At 30.4% G+C, this 20,000-nt stretch overlaps 1 protein-coding gene and 1 long non-coding RNA gene across 2 annotated transcripts in view; both read left to right on the forward strand.

Moving 5' to 3' along the window:
• The window catches only part of LOC137645088 (uncharacterized), a 139,990-nt gene extending 121,273 nt beyond the window's left edge, over positions 1 to 18,717 (forward strand). Inside the window, exons 2-3 of the long non-coding RNA XR_011045279.1 lie at positions 15,178 to 15,403; positions 18,496 to 18,717. This is a non-coding gene — a long non-coding RNA (uncharacterized lncRNA). The remainder of the gene's footprint in view (positions 1 to 15,177; positions 15,404 to 18,495) is intronic.
• A 492-nt stretch (positions 18,718 to 19,209) lies between these two features.
• The window catches only part of LOC137645552 (serine/arginine repetitive matrix protein 1-like), a 99,565-nt gene continuing 98,774 nt past the window's right edge, over positions 19,210 to 20,000 (forward strand). The window contains exon 1 of the mRNA XM_068378355.1: positions 19,210 to 20,000. This exon is cut by the window's right edge and continues 73 nt beyond it. Within this exon, the coding sequence (XP_068234456.1) occupies positions 19,508 to 20,000 (493 nt within the window). The 5' untranslated portion in view covers positions 19,210 to 19,507.

Below are 20,000 nucleotides of genomic sequence, written 5' to 3' on the forward strand. Positions count from 1 at the left end.
ATCTCTAGTCTTGGGTAATACCATACAGTAGTCTCTGTACCATGGTCTTCCACTGTCTTGGATTAGAGTTCTCTTGCTTGATGGTACACTCGGGCTTACTATTCTATCTTATTTCTCTTCCTTTTGTTTTGTTAAAGTTTTTATAGTTTATAAAGGAAATATCTATTTTAATGTTGTTACTGTCCTTAAAATATTTTTGTTTTCCTTGTTTTCTTTTCTCACTGGACTATTTTCCCTGTTGGGGCCTATTGGGTTATAGAATCCTGCTTTTACAACTAGGGCTGTAGCTTAGCAAATAATAATAATAATAATAATAATAATGTTACTCTCCTTAAAATATTTTATTTTTCCTTGTTTCCTTTCCTCACTGAGCTATTTTCCCTGTTGGGGCCCCTTGGCTTATAGCATCCTACTTTTCCAACTAGGGTTGTAGCTTAGCAAGTAATAATGATAATAATAATAATAATAATAATAATAATAATAATAATAATAATGTTGTTACTGTCCTTAAAATATCTTATTTTATCTTGTTTCCTTTCCTCACTGGGCTATTTACCCTGTTGGGGCCCCTTGGCTTATAGCATCCTGCTTTTCCAACTAGGGGTGTAGCTTATAGCAAGTAATAATAATAATAATAATAATAATAATAATAATAATAATAATAATAATAATAATGTTACTGTCCTTTAAATATTTTATTTTTCCTTGTTTCCTTTCCTCATTGGGTTATTTTCCCTGTTGGGGCCCCTTGGCTTATAGCATCCTGCTTTTCCAACTAGGGTTGTAGCTTAGCAAGTAATAATAATAATAATAATAATAATAATAATAATGTTATTATTATTAATATTATTATTATTATTTATTATTTATTATTTATTATTTATTATTATTATTATTATTTTATTATTATTATTATTATTTTTATTTTTATTTTTATATTTTTATTATTATTATTATTATTATTATTATTATTATTATTATTATTATTATTATTATTATTATTATTATTGTTTTTGTCACTTTAGAATAAGGATTGAACGCTTGACCTTACCGCCAAGGTCGATGTTGTTTTCAACAACCATTATCTCATCAACCTTTTTCCGAGAAAATAATGATTTTCCCTTATGGCTCAGACATTTATTTGTCTGTTTGGAAACAAGATATTATACACTTGACTGGAATGTTCTCCGTTCGAAAATAATGTCATTTTCCATATAAATATAATTTATTTTGAAGTTATGTGATGTGTTTTCCTATATACAATATCCTAAATAAATTAGATTTTTTGTCACGAAATATAAAATTGTAATTTTGGGAGGGAGGGGGAGAAGGTATTTTTTTTTTCTTTTTTTTTTGGCATAAACAATTATCATGATTTGATTTGTTTGTATAAAAAATGTTAAAAGAAATCTTTTGATAAAACTACACAATATCCAAAATAAAATAGATTTTTTGTTACGAAATATAATTTTTTTTGGGGGGGGAGAAAGTTTTTTTTTTTTTTTTTTTTGCATAAACAATTATCACGATTCTATTTGTTTGTCTAAAAAAATAATGAAAGAAATCTTTTGAAAAACTACTCAATAATCAAAATAAATTTCCTAAAGAAATATAAGATTGTTTTTTTTTTTCTTTTGGAAAAATGTTTTTTGCATAAACGATTATCACGACTTTATTTGGTTTTATAAAAAATTAAATAAGAAATATTTTTAAGAGAACTATTTTCTAAAAGAATGAAAATTTGATATAGAAAAGAAAATGTTCGACAGAAAAATTATTTATCTTGGATTTTTTTCTTTGGGGAAAAAATGGTTTATTTACTCGCAGGAAATCTATTTATTTTCGTGTTGATAAATAATGTGTTGTTCGTATGAATATAAAGTATTTTTACCATAGGAAGTAATGTTTTAACGCAGGACAATTACGAGTTTCCCTCTGAAAAAATAATGTTATTTTTATATAGAGAAATAATATACTTGATATTTATTATTATTATTATTATTATTATTAGTATTATTATTATTATTATTATTATTATTGCTTTCTAAGCTACAACCCTAGTTGGTAAAACAGGATGCTTATTATTATTATTATTATTATTATTATTATTATTATTATTATTATTATTATTATCATTATTATTATTATTATTATTATTATTATTACTTTCTAAGCTACAACCCTAGTTGGTAAAACAGGATGATTATTATTATTATTATTATTATTATTATTATTATTATTATTATTACTTTCTAAGCTACAACCCTAGTTGGTAAAACAGGATGCCTATTATTAATATTATTATTATTATTATTATTATTATTATTATTATTATTATTATTATTATTATTACTTTCTAAGATACAACCCTAGTGGGTAAAACAGGATGCTTATTATTATTATTATTATTATTATCATTATTATTATTATTATTATTATTATTATTATTATTATTATTATTATTATTATTATTATTATTACTTGCTAAGCTACAACCCTAGTTGGAAAAACGGGATGCTATAAAACCCAGGGCTCCAACTGGGAAAAGTAGCCCAGTGAGGAAAGATACTAACGAAATAGATAAACTACAAGAGAAGCAATGATGATATAAAATATTTCAAGAAGAGTAACATGAAAATAGATCTCTCATATATTAACTATAAAAACTTCTATTTTTTATTATTTCTCTTTAATAGTTTTTTTCATCACTAAATTTATTTTCCGCACTGTTTTCTTGTGATATGGTGGCCTATGTGGTAACGTCCCTCACTGGTGGTCGCCAAAGTGAGGTTTGATTCCCGCTCAAACTTGTAAGTTCCTTTGGTCGCTACAACCTCACCATCCTTGTGAGCTAAGGATGGGTGGTTTGGGGAAGCCTATAGGTCTATCTGCTAAGTCATCAGCAGCCATTGCCTGGCCCTTCTTGGTCCTATCTTGGGCGCTGATCATATGTATATATTTTCAGTCTCTATGGCATTGTCCTGCTTGATAGGGCAATGACCCTGACCCTAGCCCCTGCCATTCTCACCCCCTCCCCCTTTTCCTGAATACTACTGGGCAGTTTCAGCAATTTGTGAAAATTTCTGGTTTCAGAGTGCACCTCTTGGGGTATCTCCCTCTCACCAAGGTATGACTACCTCCCACCTATGTATGTATGTATGTATGTATATATATACTGTACACACACACACACACATATATATATATATATATATATATATATATATAACTGGACGGTCTGAGTTCGCATTGGGTTATATCAGAAATGAATAACGGAGGCAGACTCGGAGGAGCGTTTGGTGAGAGGGAGAATGAGAGAGAGGTGTAATATGTTCATTTGTATTCCATAATTACATCGGTGTTATTCTAAGGTTACATCTCCGGATGGTGTCCCAACACCATTTGGGTTCCACATCACTTGAGAATGGTGTATATGTATATATATACTGTATATATATATATATATATATATATATATATTTATATATATATATATATATATATATACATACATATATATATATGATAGATTTTGCACATTTATACGTGTTTATCATATTGAAATGAGCCATATATTTTTTATACAATAATGTCTGGATTCTCTTAACGACCTCGGGATCAGAGCCCCAGGAGAAATCACATAAAGACAACAGCTTTTGACCGGCCGGGAGTCGAACCCTGGTCCAGGAAACTCGTATTAACAGTGACTTACCACTTGGCCACGAAGAAAGATGTGTATATATATATATATATATATATATATATAATGTGTGTGCTACTGTAGTTAACACATATTTGGGTTCTCTTCAAATGTCATCTTTAATGTGTTATAGATTAGAGTTGGTATGTTACATCTTCAAGCAAAGTCTAAGTAAGTTAACTTTAAAATAGTTTATTCTTTAAGAACAGTGTTAACATCTCCATCACAAGAGTATAGCTGGTTTGGTCGGATGACCATTCCGTATGACATCGTAAAGTGAACTGATACAATTATCCAATTTCATACTAAAGTCTCCTCAGTTATCTCAGCATTTATGCATTTATAGTAAACACAACAGAGAGAGAGAGAGAGAGAGAGAGAGAGAGAGAGAGAGAGAGAGAACAAGAAAAACTAAAGTAACCACAAAATAAAATGTACACACAATAACGAACAACTAATAACACAGACGGGTAGGCAGCAAGGGGGTTTATAAAGCAAATAATAGCAGACCAATTGTTTGTCTGAACCATTTCGCTCTCGGCTAAAAGTAAACAAACCGATCTTGAACACAGTGCAATTCTGATCGGCAAGAGGAAGCTGCAGTATTTGTTCAAGAGCTGGTTCCTCAGACCAAGCAAACTCCTTGCTATGATTACATTGTTGCAAGGGGTCTTTTTCTCCCTTTTTTTTTGCCTTCCTCAGCGAACTGGCTTTCTAATGCTAGACGCCCTGAAGTGGTTTTTCTAATTCCAGCTCTTTTGTTTAATTCGGAATTCTCTCTTTGCTTTTGTTTTTCCCAATTTTTTGAAAGATGATAATGATGAGGGTAGTGATGATGATGGTGGTGATGATGATTATTATTATCATTTATTTGTTCGAGTGTTATATTAATTGTTTTTTTTAACTGGGGCGTTAGTGATTCTCTAAGAGATGATGATGGTGGTAGTGGTGATGATGGTTGTGATGATGATGATGATGATTCTCATTTATTTGTTCAAGCATTATATTAATTGTTTTTTCAATTGGTACATTAGTGTTAAGTGCTTTTATGCCATAAAGGCCATATATTTTTCACTTTTTACTTGTAAAGTACTCCTTATGTAGAGCTAAATAGTGAAAACTATATGGCCAGTTATGACATAGAATCTCTTTACACTAGCGTTACCAGTTGAAGAAATTATTATTATTATTATTATTATTATTATTATTATTATTATTATTATTATTATTATTATTCGATGTAAAGACTGATGGGGATTAACGGACAGATGATAAAAAATCTTTGCGATGAAATTTTCCGAAAATCCGGTTATTTATAATAGTAGGTGTTTAATGCACTACAATATATGCATGGCAGGCCGAATAATTTCAGCTTTATTATAATTATTATTATTATTATTATTATTATTATTATTATTATTATTATTATTATTATGTAAGCTACAACCCAAGTTGGAAAAGCGGGAAGTTATAAGCCCAAGGGCTCCAACACGGAAAATAGCCCAGAGAGGAAAAGAAATAAGAAAACAGATAGAATAGTATGACTGAGTGTACCCTCAAGCAAGAGAACTCTAACCCATTACGGTGGAAGACCATGGTACAGAGGCTATGACACTCCCCAAGACTAAAGAATAATGGTTTGATTTTGGTGTTCTCCTAGAAGAGCTGCTCACCATATGTTTCCAGTCCACTTTCTCAGCTATGCAAAAGCCCCATCTCTCTCTCTCTCTCTCTCTCTCTCTCTCTCTCTCTCAAATATTACGAATTCTATTGTGAAAGTGCTGTGAAAAGATATACTTAATGTGTTCTTGTCTATCTAAAGTACCTGCGTCAATATTCTCTCTCTCTCTCTCTCCTCTCTCTCTCTCTCTCATATTATGGAATCTATTATGAAAGTGCCATAGAAGAAATATGTTTATTGTGCTCTCTCTCTCTCTCTCTCTCTCTCTCTCTCTCTCTCTCTCTCTGATTTCTTATTAGTGAACTCGTGACCTTGGGGATTGCCAATGAAGTTTGAGCAAATTGGATAAATTAAACTCGTTTTTGAAGATACTTTCGTATATCCCTCGCCTATTGTCTTTTTTTATTTGTATTCCTTAGAAATTGTCTTCGGAGGCAAATAGCATTTTGACCAGTCACTTACATAAAGTAAATCGTGAGTGTTTGTGTCTTTCTGAGCAGATTTTTATGATGTTTTGTGAAGCAACTTGGGATTACTTTTTATAGAGGCTCAACAGTCAATGAATTAAGTGAATTTTGGATTAACTTAAGAAAAGATAGTTCTTCTGAAGAGTAATTTATTTCTAAGAGTTTAAAATCTAATAAAGGGGGACTATAGATAAGCGCTCCTAACAAGGGTTACTCTGCCATTAGCTATCCCGTAATTAAGTTTCCTTAAAAGGGGAGAAATGCAATAAGCTACATTAAGAGGAGAAAATCAAATTGAATTAATTACTGATATTTAGGTATACTTTTCTTATCCTATCAGGCTGTCTACAGGTCCTAGTGGCCATCTTGGAAAGGTTCCCAGCTTTCTATATGACAAGCAAAAAAAAAAAAAAAAAAAGGGGGGGGGGGGGGAAGGGAGAGGGGGAATAAATAAATGATGATATTGATTTTCCTGTGAGTTAATTAATGCTTTTCGTTTTTTTCGAAATTTCTGTGCTTTTTTTTCAAGATGTTGAAGTTAAGGATTTTTTTTTTTATTTTTTTTGCACAAAGGCTAGTAAAGCACTCCTCATATAGTGGATAATTGTAGCTATTCAATGTATATATATATATATATATATATATATATAAACAGTATATATATATATATATACATATATAAACAGTATATATATATATATATATATATTATTAATAATAATAAAATAATATAATATAATAATAATCTTCATAATCATAATAATCGTAATAGTAGTCATAATAATAATAATAATAATAATAATAATAATAATAATAATAATAATAATAATAATAATAATGATAATAATCTAGTTCATTAGTTTAAATCACACACTCATACATTTTCCTTTCATTTTCATTCAAGATCCTCACTTCCTTTCATAAATGAGTTTGACACAACAATCCCATCTTTCATTCCAGCCTTGGCTTCCATGAACAATGCATGTCTCTTTGTTCATCTTTAGCAAAATTCCTGTTCATGTTAATTAGCATTACCAGGTCTATGACTCGTCTCTTCTCTCATCAATCTTCATATTTAACCCCGTGCCCCCAAAAAATAATAATAATATGACTCAGTAACTTTCATTCTTCCATTATTCATTTTCCTGGTGTCCATTTATTTCTATGATTTTGCTCTCAACTATCAATCACTTGCCTTTATATTCTTTTACTGGGTTTTGCAATTTCTCTACACTGTCCACAACCATTACAGTATCATCTGCGTAAGCCTTTTAAGCATTTTATTCACCACTAACTTTATTATCCCATAACGTCATAATTACGTATACTGTATTTTTCAGACTTTTTGTTTAAATTCCAGACACACACACACACACACATATATATATATATATATATATATGTGTGTGTGTGTGTGTGTGTGTATGTGTGTGTGTTTGCGTGTGTGTGTATTGTGTGTGTGTATACATATAGGTTTGGTATAATTATGCATTCTATAGACGAATGCATTCTCAAACATAGTATTTTTTTTTTATTTACTACTGGCTCATCTGCATGATACTTGGGGCGATTCTTTCCAATTAACATTGGAAATTCTACCCACCCCCACACACTCACGTGTCTGTATATATATATATATATATATATATATGTGTGTGTGTGTGTGTATGTGTATGTGTGTGTAGATATAGATAAATAGATAGATGTGTAAGTAGTTATGCGTGTGTTCCTGTATGTGTATACACTCACATTCAGACATTCATATTAAGTGTTTGTTTGTTTACGTGCATTTAATTGAGAGATTAATTAAGGATAGCACCCTTCTTATATTTCATCTTAATTAAGCTCTGATATTTCCACCCTTTCTCTTTCATGAATAGCTTTTCCATTGTAGTTATTTCCTGGAATTCCTTCTTTAGAAGTGGCAGCAAAGAATATTCTTACTTCAGGGTTTCAACAATATACTGTTGTTTGGCTGCTTCGAGATTTAATATAAACAATTCGGAATTGAGTTGTTCCTTGGCGTAGCTAAATAATTAGTGTCTTGTTTCTTTTTTTTTTTTTTTTTTTTTTTTTTTTTTTAGTATTATTTAATTCTGTAATTATGCACCTGTTTAAGGAAGATGCGTTTGAATATTTTACGTACAGATTAATTTATATATATATATATATATATATATGTATATATATATATGTATATATACATATATATATATATTTATATATATATATATATGTGTGTGTGTGTGTGGGTAATATACATACGTACATACATACATACATATGTGTGTATGCATGCATATGTGTATATGTATATACACACACATATATAATAGAGAGAGAGAGAGAGAGAGGAGAGAGAGAGAGAGAGAGAGAGAAAATTTAAGAAAAAAAGGATGATAAAAGCAAGAAACTAGAGTTGGGATAATAACTCTTGGATTGAGAACAGTGGAAATATACAAAGGTGGAGAATGATATTTATTAGGTAAACAATATTACACGAATTGTTTGTTTTAGCCACTTCGTACTCAGGCTTATCCAAACAAATGCTGATCAGAAAAAAGAACCATTCAATGTTTACTCAAATCCAACTATCAACCCAGATAAACGTGCTCAATGTTTACTACGTGTTTACTTTAGGACATATACTTCCTTTGTGTTCCTTGATTCATCAATACTAATCCTATTGACTCATGAAAATCCGTGCTAAAGGAAAGCTCACAATGCTTCCAATAACGGTTTAAAAGGTCGCTCATGAATGGCAGAGGCAAGGGACAGTGAAAATGCCCTAAAGACTGACCATATATACATACGATCAGCAACCAAGCCCCCTCTCCACTCAAGCTAAGACCAGGGAGGGCCAGAAAATGGCTGCTGATGACTCAGCAGGTAGATTTTATAGGCGCCTCCAATGGATAGTGAGGGTTGCAGGCACTAAAAAAAAACATCGAGCTTGAGGGGGACTCGAACCCACGTCCAGAAAATCACCAGGCAGGGACGTTTCGAATAGGGTACCTCAGCCCCAAATGGCAGGAGTAAATTTCGAAACTTCACTCGGTTAAGTCAGATTTTGATAATGCCAGGAAAAAATGTTTTTTCATAATTGACCATTAAGGTAAACTATATACCAACGGTGTCAAAAATTTCAGTTGCAATCAACCATAACCAATGTTAGTTAACTTCACTGAAGGGCTTATTTTTTTTTCTTTATCAATAAACCTGTATCCCTAAAAACTCTGATTGACTCTGATGGAAATTCGCTGAATTTCCTGTCCAATTAATCCTGCAACGTCTGAACCAGGGTGTGATCCTCTCCCTTAATGAAGACCCGGATAAAAGAGAAGGATAAACATAGTTATAAGTCTCCTGCATTATGAAAAATTAGAGTTTTGTTGAAACTTGCAACAGATTTCGCGAGTTTGATGTAAGCGATAAGAAGTTGCAATGATGATTAGTCGGTTTTTATGTATTTTCATCTCATAATAGTAACATCATCATTATCAGTAGTAGTAATAGTAGTTGTAGTTGTAGTTGTAGTTGTAGTTGTAGTTGTAGTAGTAGTATACAAATAAACATCAATGGATTTCAATTTCAAGGCATTGAAAATATTGACAATTCTAATATGTATATATATATATATATATATATACATATATATATATATTTATATATATATATATATATATATCAGCAAAAACAACAACAAAAATAAATCCAGCAGATCAGTGCAGATCAAAGGCCTGTCCTGGGTTTGGCCACTTTTCATCACTACACTGGCTATTGCAGATTTGTGATGATGGTAGATGTGTGTGTGTGTGGGTGTGTGTGTGCGCGTGCGTATATATATATATATATATATATACACGATGCTCTTTATACTAAGAAAGCTTTCTTTAGATGAATTTTGTCTCTCCGTAGTTGTTGAGTGAAAGATTCTCCTCTTATTACCTCACTTCCTTCTGGGACTAGTTGTTTGAAGACCATATGATCGAACCATTGTGTTACGGATAGATAAAAAATATCTTTACTATCGCTCCCACAATATCAAAATGAGTAATCTATAGAGTAATCGATTCTAACATACAGTGAAATAGGATATTTCTTTAAAGCATATCTTGCATGGTGTACTGTCAGCGGTCCTTAAGGTTCTTTGTTATGACCTTTCTGTATTGCTCGAGGCCCTTTCCTTCTCTACACTCTTAGCTGTCCAACATCTCTAATTGTACCCTAATCCTATTTACACTTTCAATTTAAGAACAATTGTTCAGAACGGTAGATTATCTACAATATCATACATACTCTTGTTCCCTTTCTAGACCTCATTCTAACGACCGATACACATCACCAACTGACTCCGCGCACCTCTGACTCTTGGGAAAAGCTGAAAAGAACAGAGGGAATCTCGGAAAAATATGGTTCTGCGCATGCGCCAGGTCCCCACATGGGGGCCACGATACGCACGAAACGATCAGTATAAGGTCTAGAATTGTAACAAAAATTTCATGACAGATTATTTTAATATACCCTTTGAGCAATATAAGTAATAATAATGCTAATGATAAAAATTTACTCCATTTACTTAGAGGACTTATATAACATTGCATCATACACCAAATTCTCAAGAATTGTTGCAATTTTTAGTAACATATGGTTATTTATAGGATCGGGGACATATTACTCACACCTAATCCTCATGTTTTTATCAGTACGTGGGCAGGACATGATAATACAAACGTCATTGGCATAATAAAATTCTCCTTCTGCGCTTCCACGAGTTTTCAGCCTCCACACCCCCCCCCAAAAAAAAAAAAAAAAACTGCAAAAGCGTAATTTTTCTTTCCTTTTTGTCTCGATTTGCTGACACATCGATTAACTTCCGGGTAGGAAATAATCATTTCGTCGTCTCAGGAGAAAACTCGGATGTCTTTTATTCCATTCTTTGGATGGGATGAATTAATCATGGTGCCTACCTAGTGGAATTTTGATCTTCAGCAAATAGTTCAAATATATCAAGTCATGAGTCATCTTTGAGTTTTGTATATCGAGTGATGAAAAGATATATATATATATATATATATATAATATACATATATATACATACATATATATGTATGTATGTATATTTATATTTATTTATATATATATATATATATTTGTATATATATATATATGTGTGTGTGTGTGTGTGTATGTATATATATATATATATATATGTATATATATATATATGTATATATATATATATATATATGCATACACACTCGGGCACACTGTTCTATCTAGTTTCTCTTCCTCTTGTTTTGAAAGTTTTTATAGTTTATATAGGAAATATTTATTTCAATGTTGTTACTGTTCTTAAAATATTTTAATTTTCTTTTTTTCGTTCCGTCACTGGGCTATTTTTTTTTCGTTGGGGCCTATGGGCTTATAGCATCCTGCTTTTCCAACTAGGGTTGTAGCTTAGCATTTAATAATAATAATAATGATATACTGTATATATATATATATATATATATATATTATATATATACATATATATATATGTATATATATATATATACATATTATATATATACATACATATATATATATATATATATTGTAGAGTTATCTATATATATATACATACAGTATATATATATATGTGTGTGTGTATATATATATATATATATATGTATATATATATATGTGTGTATATATATATATATATATAGTTGCTTCGATGAATTTAAGACTACGGAACAAGATTTCGTCTGTTAAGAAGAAATCAAGTTGAGATTTGCTCTCGTTTCTATAAATATTTTTTTTACCAATGTTTAAACAGCTATTTTCCGTTCATAAATGTTTGCATCAGACAAAATCATGTTTTACGATCTTGATATCTTACCGATGAACATTTTTGCTCTCATGTGACTGATATTTTTTACGTTTTTTTTTGTTAAAATGTTTTTTTTTTTTATAATTAAATGGTATTTTTTTTATATTTGGGAAATTTTAATATGACCATGCAGTGATAAGGTAATTCTTTACCTTTTTATTTCCTAATTTTGAAAAATTAACACTGCTTTTTTAAATGCACTGACAAATTTACATGTAGAATATAATCTCTCTCTATCTCTCTCTCTCTCTCTCTCTCTCTCTCTCTCCTGTCACATCAATGTCTGCAGAGAGAGAGAGAGAGAGAGAGAGAGAGAGAGAGAGGGTCAGTATGTGATTACATTCTGCATGCAAATTAGTCAGTGCATTTCAAAATCCTCTCTCTCTCTCTCTCTCTCTCCTCTCTCTCTCTCTCTGCAGACATTGATGTGACAGGAGAGAGAGAGAGAGAGAGAGAGAGAGAGAGAGAGAGAGAGAGAGAGAGAGAGAGAGAGAGAGAGAGTATGTGATTACATTCTTTATGTAAATTAGTCAGTGCATTTCAAAAAGCAGTCTCTCTCTCTCTCTCTCTCTCTCTCTCTCTCTCTCTCTCTCTCTCTCTCTCTCTCTCTCTCTCTCTCTCTCTCTCTCTCAGAAAAGTGTGAAGTCATTACGTTAATGAGATCAAATCCTACCAAACACTGACCTTGATTTTTCATGTGCGACTGATGCGCGTTCCCTCATAACCGTGGCTTTCATGAACCTCTTATTTATATATTGGTTTATCTAACTAGGGTCACAATCCTTAATCATTTAGTTTAGGGCTTTCTTGATAAATACTAACTTCAATTGATAATCTATTCGTTACTGACAATATGAATGTTGGCCGTTTTGTTTATGTTACTTAAATATTTTTGACAGCTAAATATTTGGAAAAATATGCACACAGTATTTTACATAAACTCACACACACACAGATTCAGCCCTTCTCACCCCCCTCCCCCTTTTCCTGAATACAACTTGGCAGTTTCAGCAATTTGTGAGAGGTTCTGGTTTCAAATTGCACCTCTTGGGGTATCCCCCTCTAACCAGGGTACGACCACTCTATATCCCACCTACCTTAGGGACGGGGGGAGAAAGCGAATAGTCATACGTTAGGCAATGCCGTGTAACGTGACAGGAAGGAGATTATAATATAATATATATTATATATATATATATATATATATAATATATATATATATATATATATATATATATATATATATATATGTATATATACATACATATATATATACATATATATATATATATGTATATATACATATATATATATATATATATATATATTTGTGTGTGTGTGTGTGTGTTTCTGTGTGTGTAAGTATATATATTATTCATATAGATCAAATACGTTGCTTCTTATCATATAGGGATGATAATGGAAGAGTTCTTAAAGCTCTACCACTGGAAGTGAATATAATAAGATGATTATGGAACATTTATTAAAAATACCCATATGTATTCTGGGCAAGTGAAAAAAGAATCAGTATTCGAAAAAGTTTTGTTTACTTTTTGTGAGAAGACTTATTGGTTTTAATCCATCTTATAAATAGCTCTTCATAATGTAGATATCGCTACCGGCGCTCTGCAGTGGCATTAGTGGTGCTATAGAACTTTTGTTCTCAGCTATTGTTTCTGTTATGTACGCAATTTGGAAGACCTTTTTTACAATTATGAAAGTAAAAGTCAAAATCAAAACGAGAACAGTAGGCTACAGTTGTAAACACTCTACGGATATTAAACCCCAGTTTTCACTACCACCAGAAACTTTTTTTTAAACAAGAAAATGCTGAAAAATATGTCCTTGATATATTGAAAAGGAATTCAATATGGCCTCATTACATACTAACGATATGCATATCTTAAGATAATAAGCAACGAAAACAAAAACTTTAAAATATTCAATTTGGTGATCTTTCTTTTCTAACTTTGTATTTGTTTTTTCATACAGTGGGAGCTTTCGCTAACTACGCATTAATATATATATATATATATATATATATATATATAATATATATATATATATATATATATATATATATATATATATATATATATATATATATATATATATATACAGTGTAGCTCTAGAAACGAAACTTTGGACCTTGTATATTAGGTTTATTTCTTATTATATAATTTCTTTTAACACCGCAAGAACTTAATAATTACATTTAGAATTCTAAGGCGCTGACAATCTATGTTCCTTAAGTACATTTAAAGGTTTAAAGGCCACTCATGAATGGCAGATGTAAGGGACATTGACATTTCCCTATCAAGCAGGACAATGCCCTTGCCTAGAGACTGAACATATATATATATATATATATATATATATAATATATATATATATATATATATATATATATATATATATATATATATATATGTATGTATGTATATATACATATATATATATGTGTGTGTATATATATATGTATATATATATATATATATATATATATATATATATATATATATATATATATATATATATGATCAGCGCCCAAGCCCCCTCTCCACCCAAGGTAGGACCAAGGAGGGCCAGGCAATGGCTGCTGATGACTCAGCAGATAGAACTGTAGACTCCCCCAAATCACCCTCATCCTTAGTTCTCAAGGATGGTGAGGTTGTAGCGATCAAAGGAACTAACGTTAGTGCATCAGTCACCACAACAGTAATTATCTTTACTATGGTCTTTAGTTTACAGAAATGCGTCCATACAGTAATCTACCGAATTTCAGTATGTCTTTATTGAGTTCTATATTTTTTATCCTGAGAGGGTATAGAATTACTCATTAAATGTCAGTATGTCTTCTGATTATAACGAAATAAGTTTTATAAATGGTGAACAAACCTTTACGAAAAACAGGAACAACAACCTCGTTACACGAATAGATACATACATACATGCATACATACATAAAGCATTACTACTTTAACTTTATCTATTCTTACACAAATGATCATACTACTAAAGTACACACAGATGTGTATACTTCTAGAGATGGATATTTGTGTGTGCATATAGCATACATTTATATATATATATATATATATATATATGTATATATATATATATATATATATACATATATATATATATATATATATATATACATATGTGTGTATGTAAATAATATTACACATGTATACACACACCACACACACACACATATATATATATATATATATAATCACGGGAATGGTATGTATGCCTTTAGTTAAACTAGTTATGTATTTGCAATTATTACTGATAAGACCCTTGAGCTGAATTGTTATCTAATATCATTTCAAGTTTAAATTAATCTTAGGATTTACGTCTAACCCATACCTAGTCTAGTTGTTGATCCCACTTTGTATCAATATGGAGCTTCGTTAACAAACAACATTATTTTCTCTATTTTCAGATATCATCTTTGGAAAGCAGCATTCCATTGCTGGAAAAGTGTTGGGTTTGATTATTTTTCTCACGAGTCTTGAACAGCGATTGAAGAAGAAGAACAAGGAGGAGAAGTAGAAGAAGAAGAACTACTTTATCTATCTCAAGTGATTTGTTTTGCTACTGGTCGTGATCTTCACAAGGTCTTCTGGAATCTCTTCCAGATTCCAAGGAAGATTCCAAGGAACATGGAGGTAACCATTCCAAATATTCATTTTAGGAATTCTTAGAATAAGAAATATTAAAATATCATTATTTGAAGGTGACCTGAATATTTGTAGTTTGTGAATTTGATTTTTCTTGTGTAATTCGTTGTTATTTTTACCGACTTGATAAAAGTCTCATTTGTTACAAACTATTCGTGACTGTTAAAACTTTTGTTTATTTTGGAATATTCATGATTATTGATTTCATCACCCAATTACTTTGATCTTTTGGATTTTCACTTTCTTAAAACTATTCTTGATTAGTTATTCATTATATAGCTCTCTCTAATGTAATTCATTATTTTTTTTGCTGACTTGATAAATGTCTCGTTTGATCCAAACTATTTTTGATTGAATAGTAAAACTTTTTTATTTATTTTGAAATATCAGAGATTGTTTATTACATTGCCCGATCAATTTTATCTTCTGGATTTTCGATTTCTTAAAACTATTCTTGATTAGTTATTCAATATCTCGCTTCCTCTACATTACCCAAGAATATCCTTTCTGATTTTCATTTACTGCGAAATATTAAAGTAATTATACAATATCTCTCTCTCTCTCTCTCTCTCTCTCTCTCCTCTCTCTCTCTCTCTCTCTCAAAAAAAAAAAAAAAATACTGCTTACTAAATTTTAGAAGTCAAGTACTGATTTATTAAAAACGCTTATATGTATTCAAAATGTATTTAGACATCTGAAGTTTATAATTTTTACTTTTAGAATTAAATCTTTTAGAAGAAAACTTGCAATTGGAAGACTTCTCTTGAACTGAAAAAGGTTGAATAATTATGGAAACATATTGAATCAAGTCAAAATAATCCAAAATCCATGAGATTCATAACCCATTTAATCATTTATTATGGTATTTTATGCGAAATATACAATTTCTTATACTACTTATCTCCTTGGCTTGAAATATCCTGTTCTTAGCAAATCGTTTAGGCTCCTAGATGGTGTGCTCAAATCATTTCAAATTTATAAAATTTAAAATTATACTTAGCATGCCAAGCAACACTTCAAGAAGACTAAAATTACTGCCATACAATGTAAAATTAAAGAAACAAACGAACAAGTAAAACTAAACATAATTTCAAATATCATTTAGGAAAAAGTTCTATTTCGATGATGCTAAATATTAAAGATCCAAATTGAATTGCTAAAAAAATATAGCATTGAGCCAAAATAGATTTACTTTCAGATGTTATGTTTCATATTAATGATTATCTTAATTTTAAATAAGATCCATTTCAAAACAGGATAGGAGGTTGGAGATCAAAAGTCTAGAATTTATAAATGAAAAATGAAGCCGGAATTAAATTTCTTTTAGAATGTGTCTCTTCAGCTTCCTATAACTCGATCACAAAAGATAACTCGATGTTTGTCCTTTCCTTCATTCCAAAGTCTAGGTGTGAAAGTCAGTTCAGAAGTTTCCATTGTGAATTGAAACTTCGGAAAATTATATCAGAATTCAGATGTTTTCAGTTTTCATTTTTGAATTTTCTTATTCTAATTTTCTTATTCTAATTTTCTTATTCTAATTTTCTTATTCTAATTTTCCTATTCTTCATTATGAGTAAATTTGTTCGTTATGTATAAATTAAGATTTTACGAAAATTTAAATATTTACTTTGCAAAAATAAAGATTTTGCAAAAATTTTGAATATTTTCTGCGTAAAAATTACGATTTTGCGAAATTTTAAATATTTACTACGCAAAAATCAAGTTTTGGGAAAATTCAAATATTTACTGTGCAAAAATGAAGATTTTGCAAAAAAAAAATGTTTACTGTGCAAAAATGAAGATTTTGTGAATATTTAAATATTTACTGCTTAAAAGTAAGATTTTGTGAAAATTTAAATGTTTACTGCACAAAAATTCAGATTTTGCAAAAATTTAAATATTTACAGCGCAAAAATGAAGCATTTGCGGAAATTTAAATATTTCCTGCCTAAAAATTAATAATTTGCCAAAATTTTAATATTTCCTTTGCAAAAATTTAAATTTTATAAGAAATAAATATTTACTGTGCAAAAATTAACATTTTCTGAAAATGCAAATTGGATAAAGGGATTTTAAATTATAGTTATTCAAGCTTGATAATTATATCTATTTAACAGAGGTGATTATAGCTCTTCACTTGTAAGATAGGTATCAATTTACCTGTAATAATTTTAGCTATTCATTATAATAATTTCCATCAGCCATAATGATTGTATATCATTAATAATCATGATTATTCAATTGATATGATATATATTTCATAGTAATTGTTATATTCATTTGAACTTAACAACGAAATGTATTCCGTTGTAATAGTCATATATATATCATTAAGAAGATTAAATATATTTATCCAAATAACTAACTATAATTGATCAAGAAGATTAACATAGATTAATCATAATGATTGCATCTTTCCAACAACAGCTGTATTAACTTTGCTTAAGATATTGCAGCTATTTAACAGAAATAATTTGTATAAATCTAAAAGTAATAACTACATCTATCCAACAACAGTTGTATTAACTTAGCATAAAATTTTTGTAGCTTTTTAACAATAATTGTTTTAAAACAATGTAACAAATAATCTTGATAAATAATATTTAAATGCAATTATTGGATCTATCCAACAACAGCTGTATTAAGTGTTATGAAAGAATTGTAGCTATTTAACAGATTTTTTCTTTTTATCAATTTAAGAGCAATGATTAACATCCAGCCAGCATTATTAATTATGTCATATTAACATTATATAAGATAATTTAGCTTTTCTATTTTTATTCCCAACAAAAGAATCCAAATATTCATTACTAAAAGCAAACATATAGAGTTATATATCTCTTGTTATACGGTCTTCAACGCAGGATACGGTGTCCCATATAAGCGTGATGCAATCCTATGACATCGCTTGTTGAATTTTATTTGCATATATTTTTACATATTCTAAATATTTCTTCTTAGGTGTCCTTACAGATTAGTATGTCAGGTCGTTTTTTTCTTTTTATTATTAATTATTAATTATTAATTTTTTTCTTTTTATTATTAATTATTAATTATTGATTACGTTCTTCCAATTACAGAAAATGTGTCTCAGCCGACTCACTTGGAGAGAGGCAAATCAAGACATCTCCTCAAACACCTGTGGACTGACCAGTTTAAAACACTAACACAATTCTCAAGTGTTTTTTAATAAGAAAAAAAATATTCTTTGGAACAAAGTCATTCTCAAGTGTTTCTTTAATGTGAAGAAAAAATCTTTGGAACAAACTAATTCTCGAGTGTTTTTTTTTTAATAAGAGAAAGAAAATATTTGGAACAAAGCAATTCTCAAATAAGAGAAAAAAAATCTTTGGAACAAAGTAATTCTCAAGTTTTTTTTTTTAATAATGGAAAAATAAATATTTGGAACAAATTAATTCTCAAGTGTTTTTTAATAAGAGAAAAAATCTTTGGAACAAAGTAATTATCAAGTGTTTTTTTAATAAGAGAAAATTCTTTGGAACAAAGTAATTCTCAAGTATCTTTTTAATAAGAGAAAAAAAAATCTTGGGAACAAAGTAATTCTCAAGTATTTTTTTAATAAGAGAAAAAAAATCTTTGGAACAAAATAATTCTCAAGTGTTATTTTAATAAGAGAAAAAGAAATTTTTGAAACAAAGTAATTTTCAAGTGTTTTTTTAATAAGAGAAAAAGAAATCTTTGAAAAAAAGTAATTCTCAAGTGGTTTTTTAATAAGAGAAAAAAAAAAATCTTTGGAGCAAAATAATTCTCAAGTGTGTTTTTTCAATAAGAGAAAAAAAGTATTTGGAACAAAGTAATTCTCAAGTGTTTTCCTATTAAGAAAAATAATCGTTGGAACAAAGTAATTCTCAAGTGTTTTTTCTTTTTTCTTTTTTTTTTTTGATAAGAGGAAAAAATATCTTTGGAACAAAGTAATTCTCAAGTGTGTTTTTAAAAAGAGAGAAAAAAAAATCATTGGAATAAAGTAAACTTAAAGTGTATTTTTTAATAAGAGAAAAAATAAAATCTTTGGAACAAAGTTGGATCGAGTGAGTGACATTGCCAGTGACCTGGGGTGACCTCTCCGAGACTATGTCTTCGTGTCGGCCGCGGCGCCACAGCGTCGTGACCTTGAGACTCACGGTGACCCCTGACGATGTTTTTGGACAAGGTTCCTCCTCCGCCACCCAGTCCCCGCCCACCTCCATCCATTCCACGACTAGCCCCACCCTTCCTCCCCGCCCGAGGTCTCATTCCCGCCAGAGGTACTCTCAGGGGCGTCAAGGTCCCACGTCACCCATTCGCAGAACGCCCACATCCCCCTTGCCCCGAACGCCCCCTCCTCTATGTCGCACGCCTACGACGCCACTCAGCCGCACTCCTACATCACCCATGAGCCGCACGCCTACTTCGCCGTTATGTCGAGAGCCATCCTCGCCCATGGGCAGGTCAACTACGCCCTCGCCGGTCTCCCCCAGGAGTGCCAGCGGCCGGCACTTCAGATACGAGTCGTGGCAAGACCAACGAGGGCTTAGAAGACGGTCCTCCTTGCTAACTGTTCCATCCACCCACGACGCTTTGGCAG

Source organism: Palaemon carinicauda, chromosome 8 (assembly GCF_036898095.1).
Source record: "Palaemon carinicauda isolate YSFRI2023 chromosome 8, ASM3689809v2, whole genome shotgun sequence".
Taxonomy (NCBI): domain Eukaryota; kingdom Metazoa; phylum Arthropoda; class Malacostraca; order Decapoda; family Palaemonidae; genus Palaemon; species Palaemon carinicauda.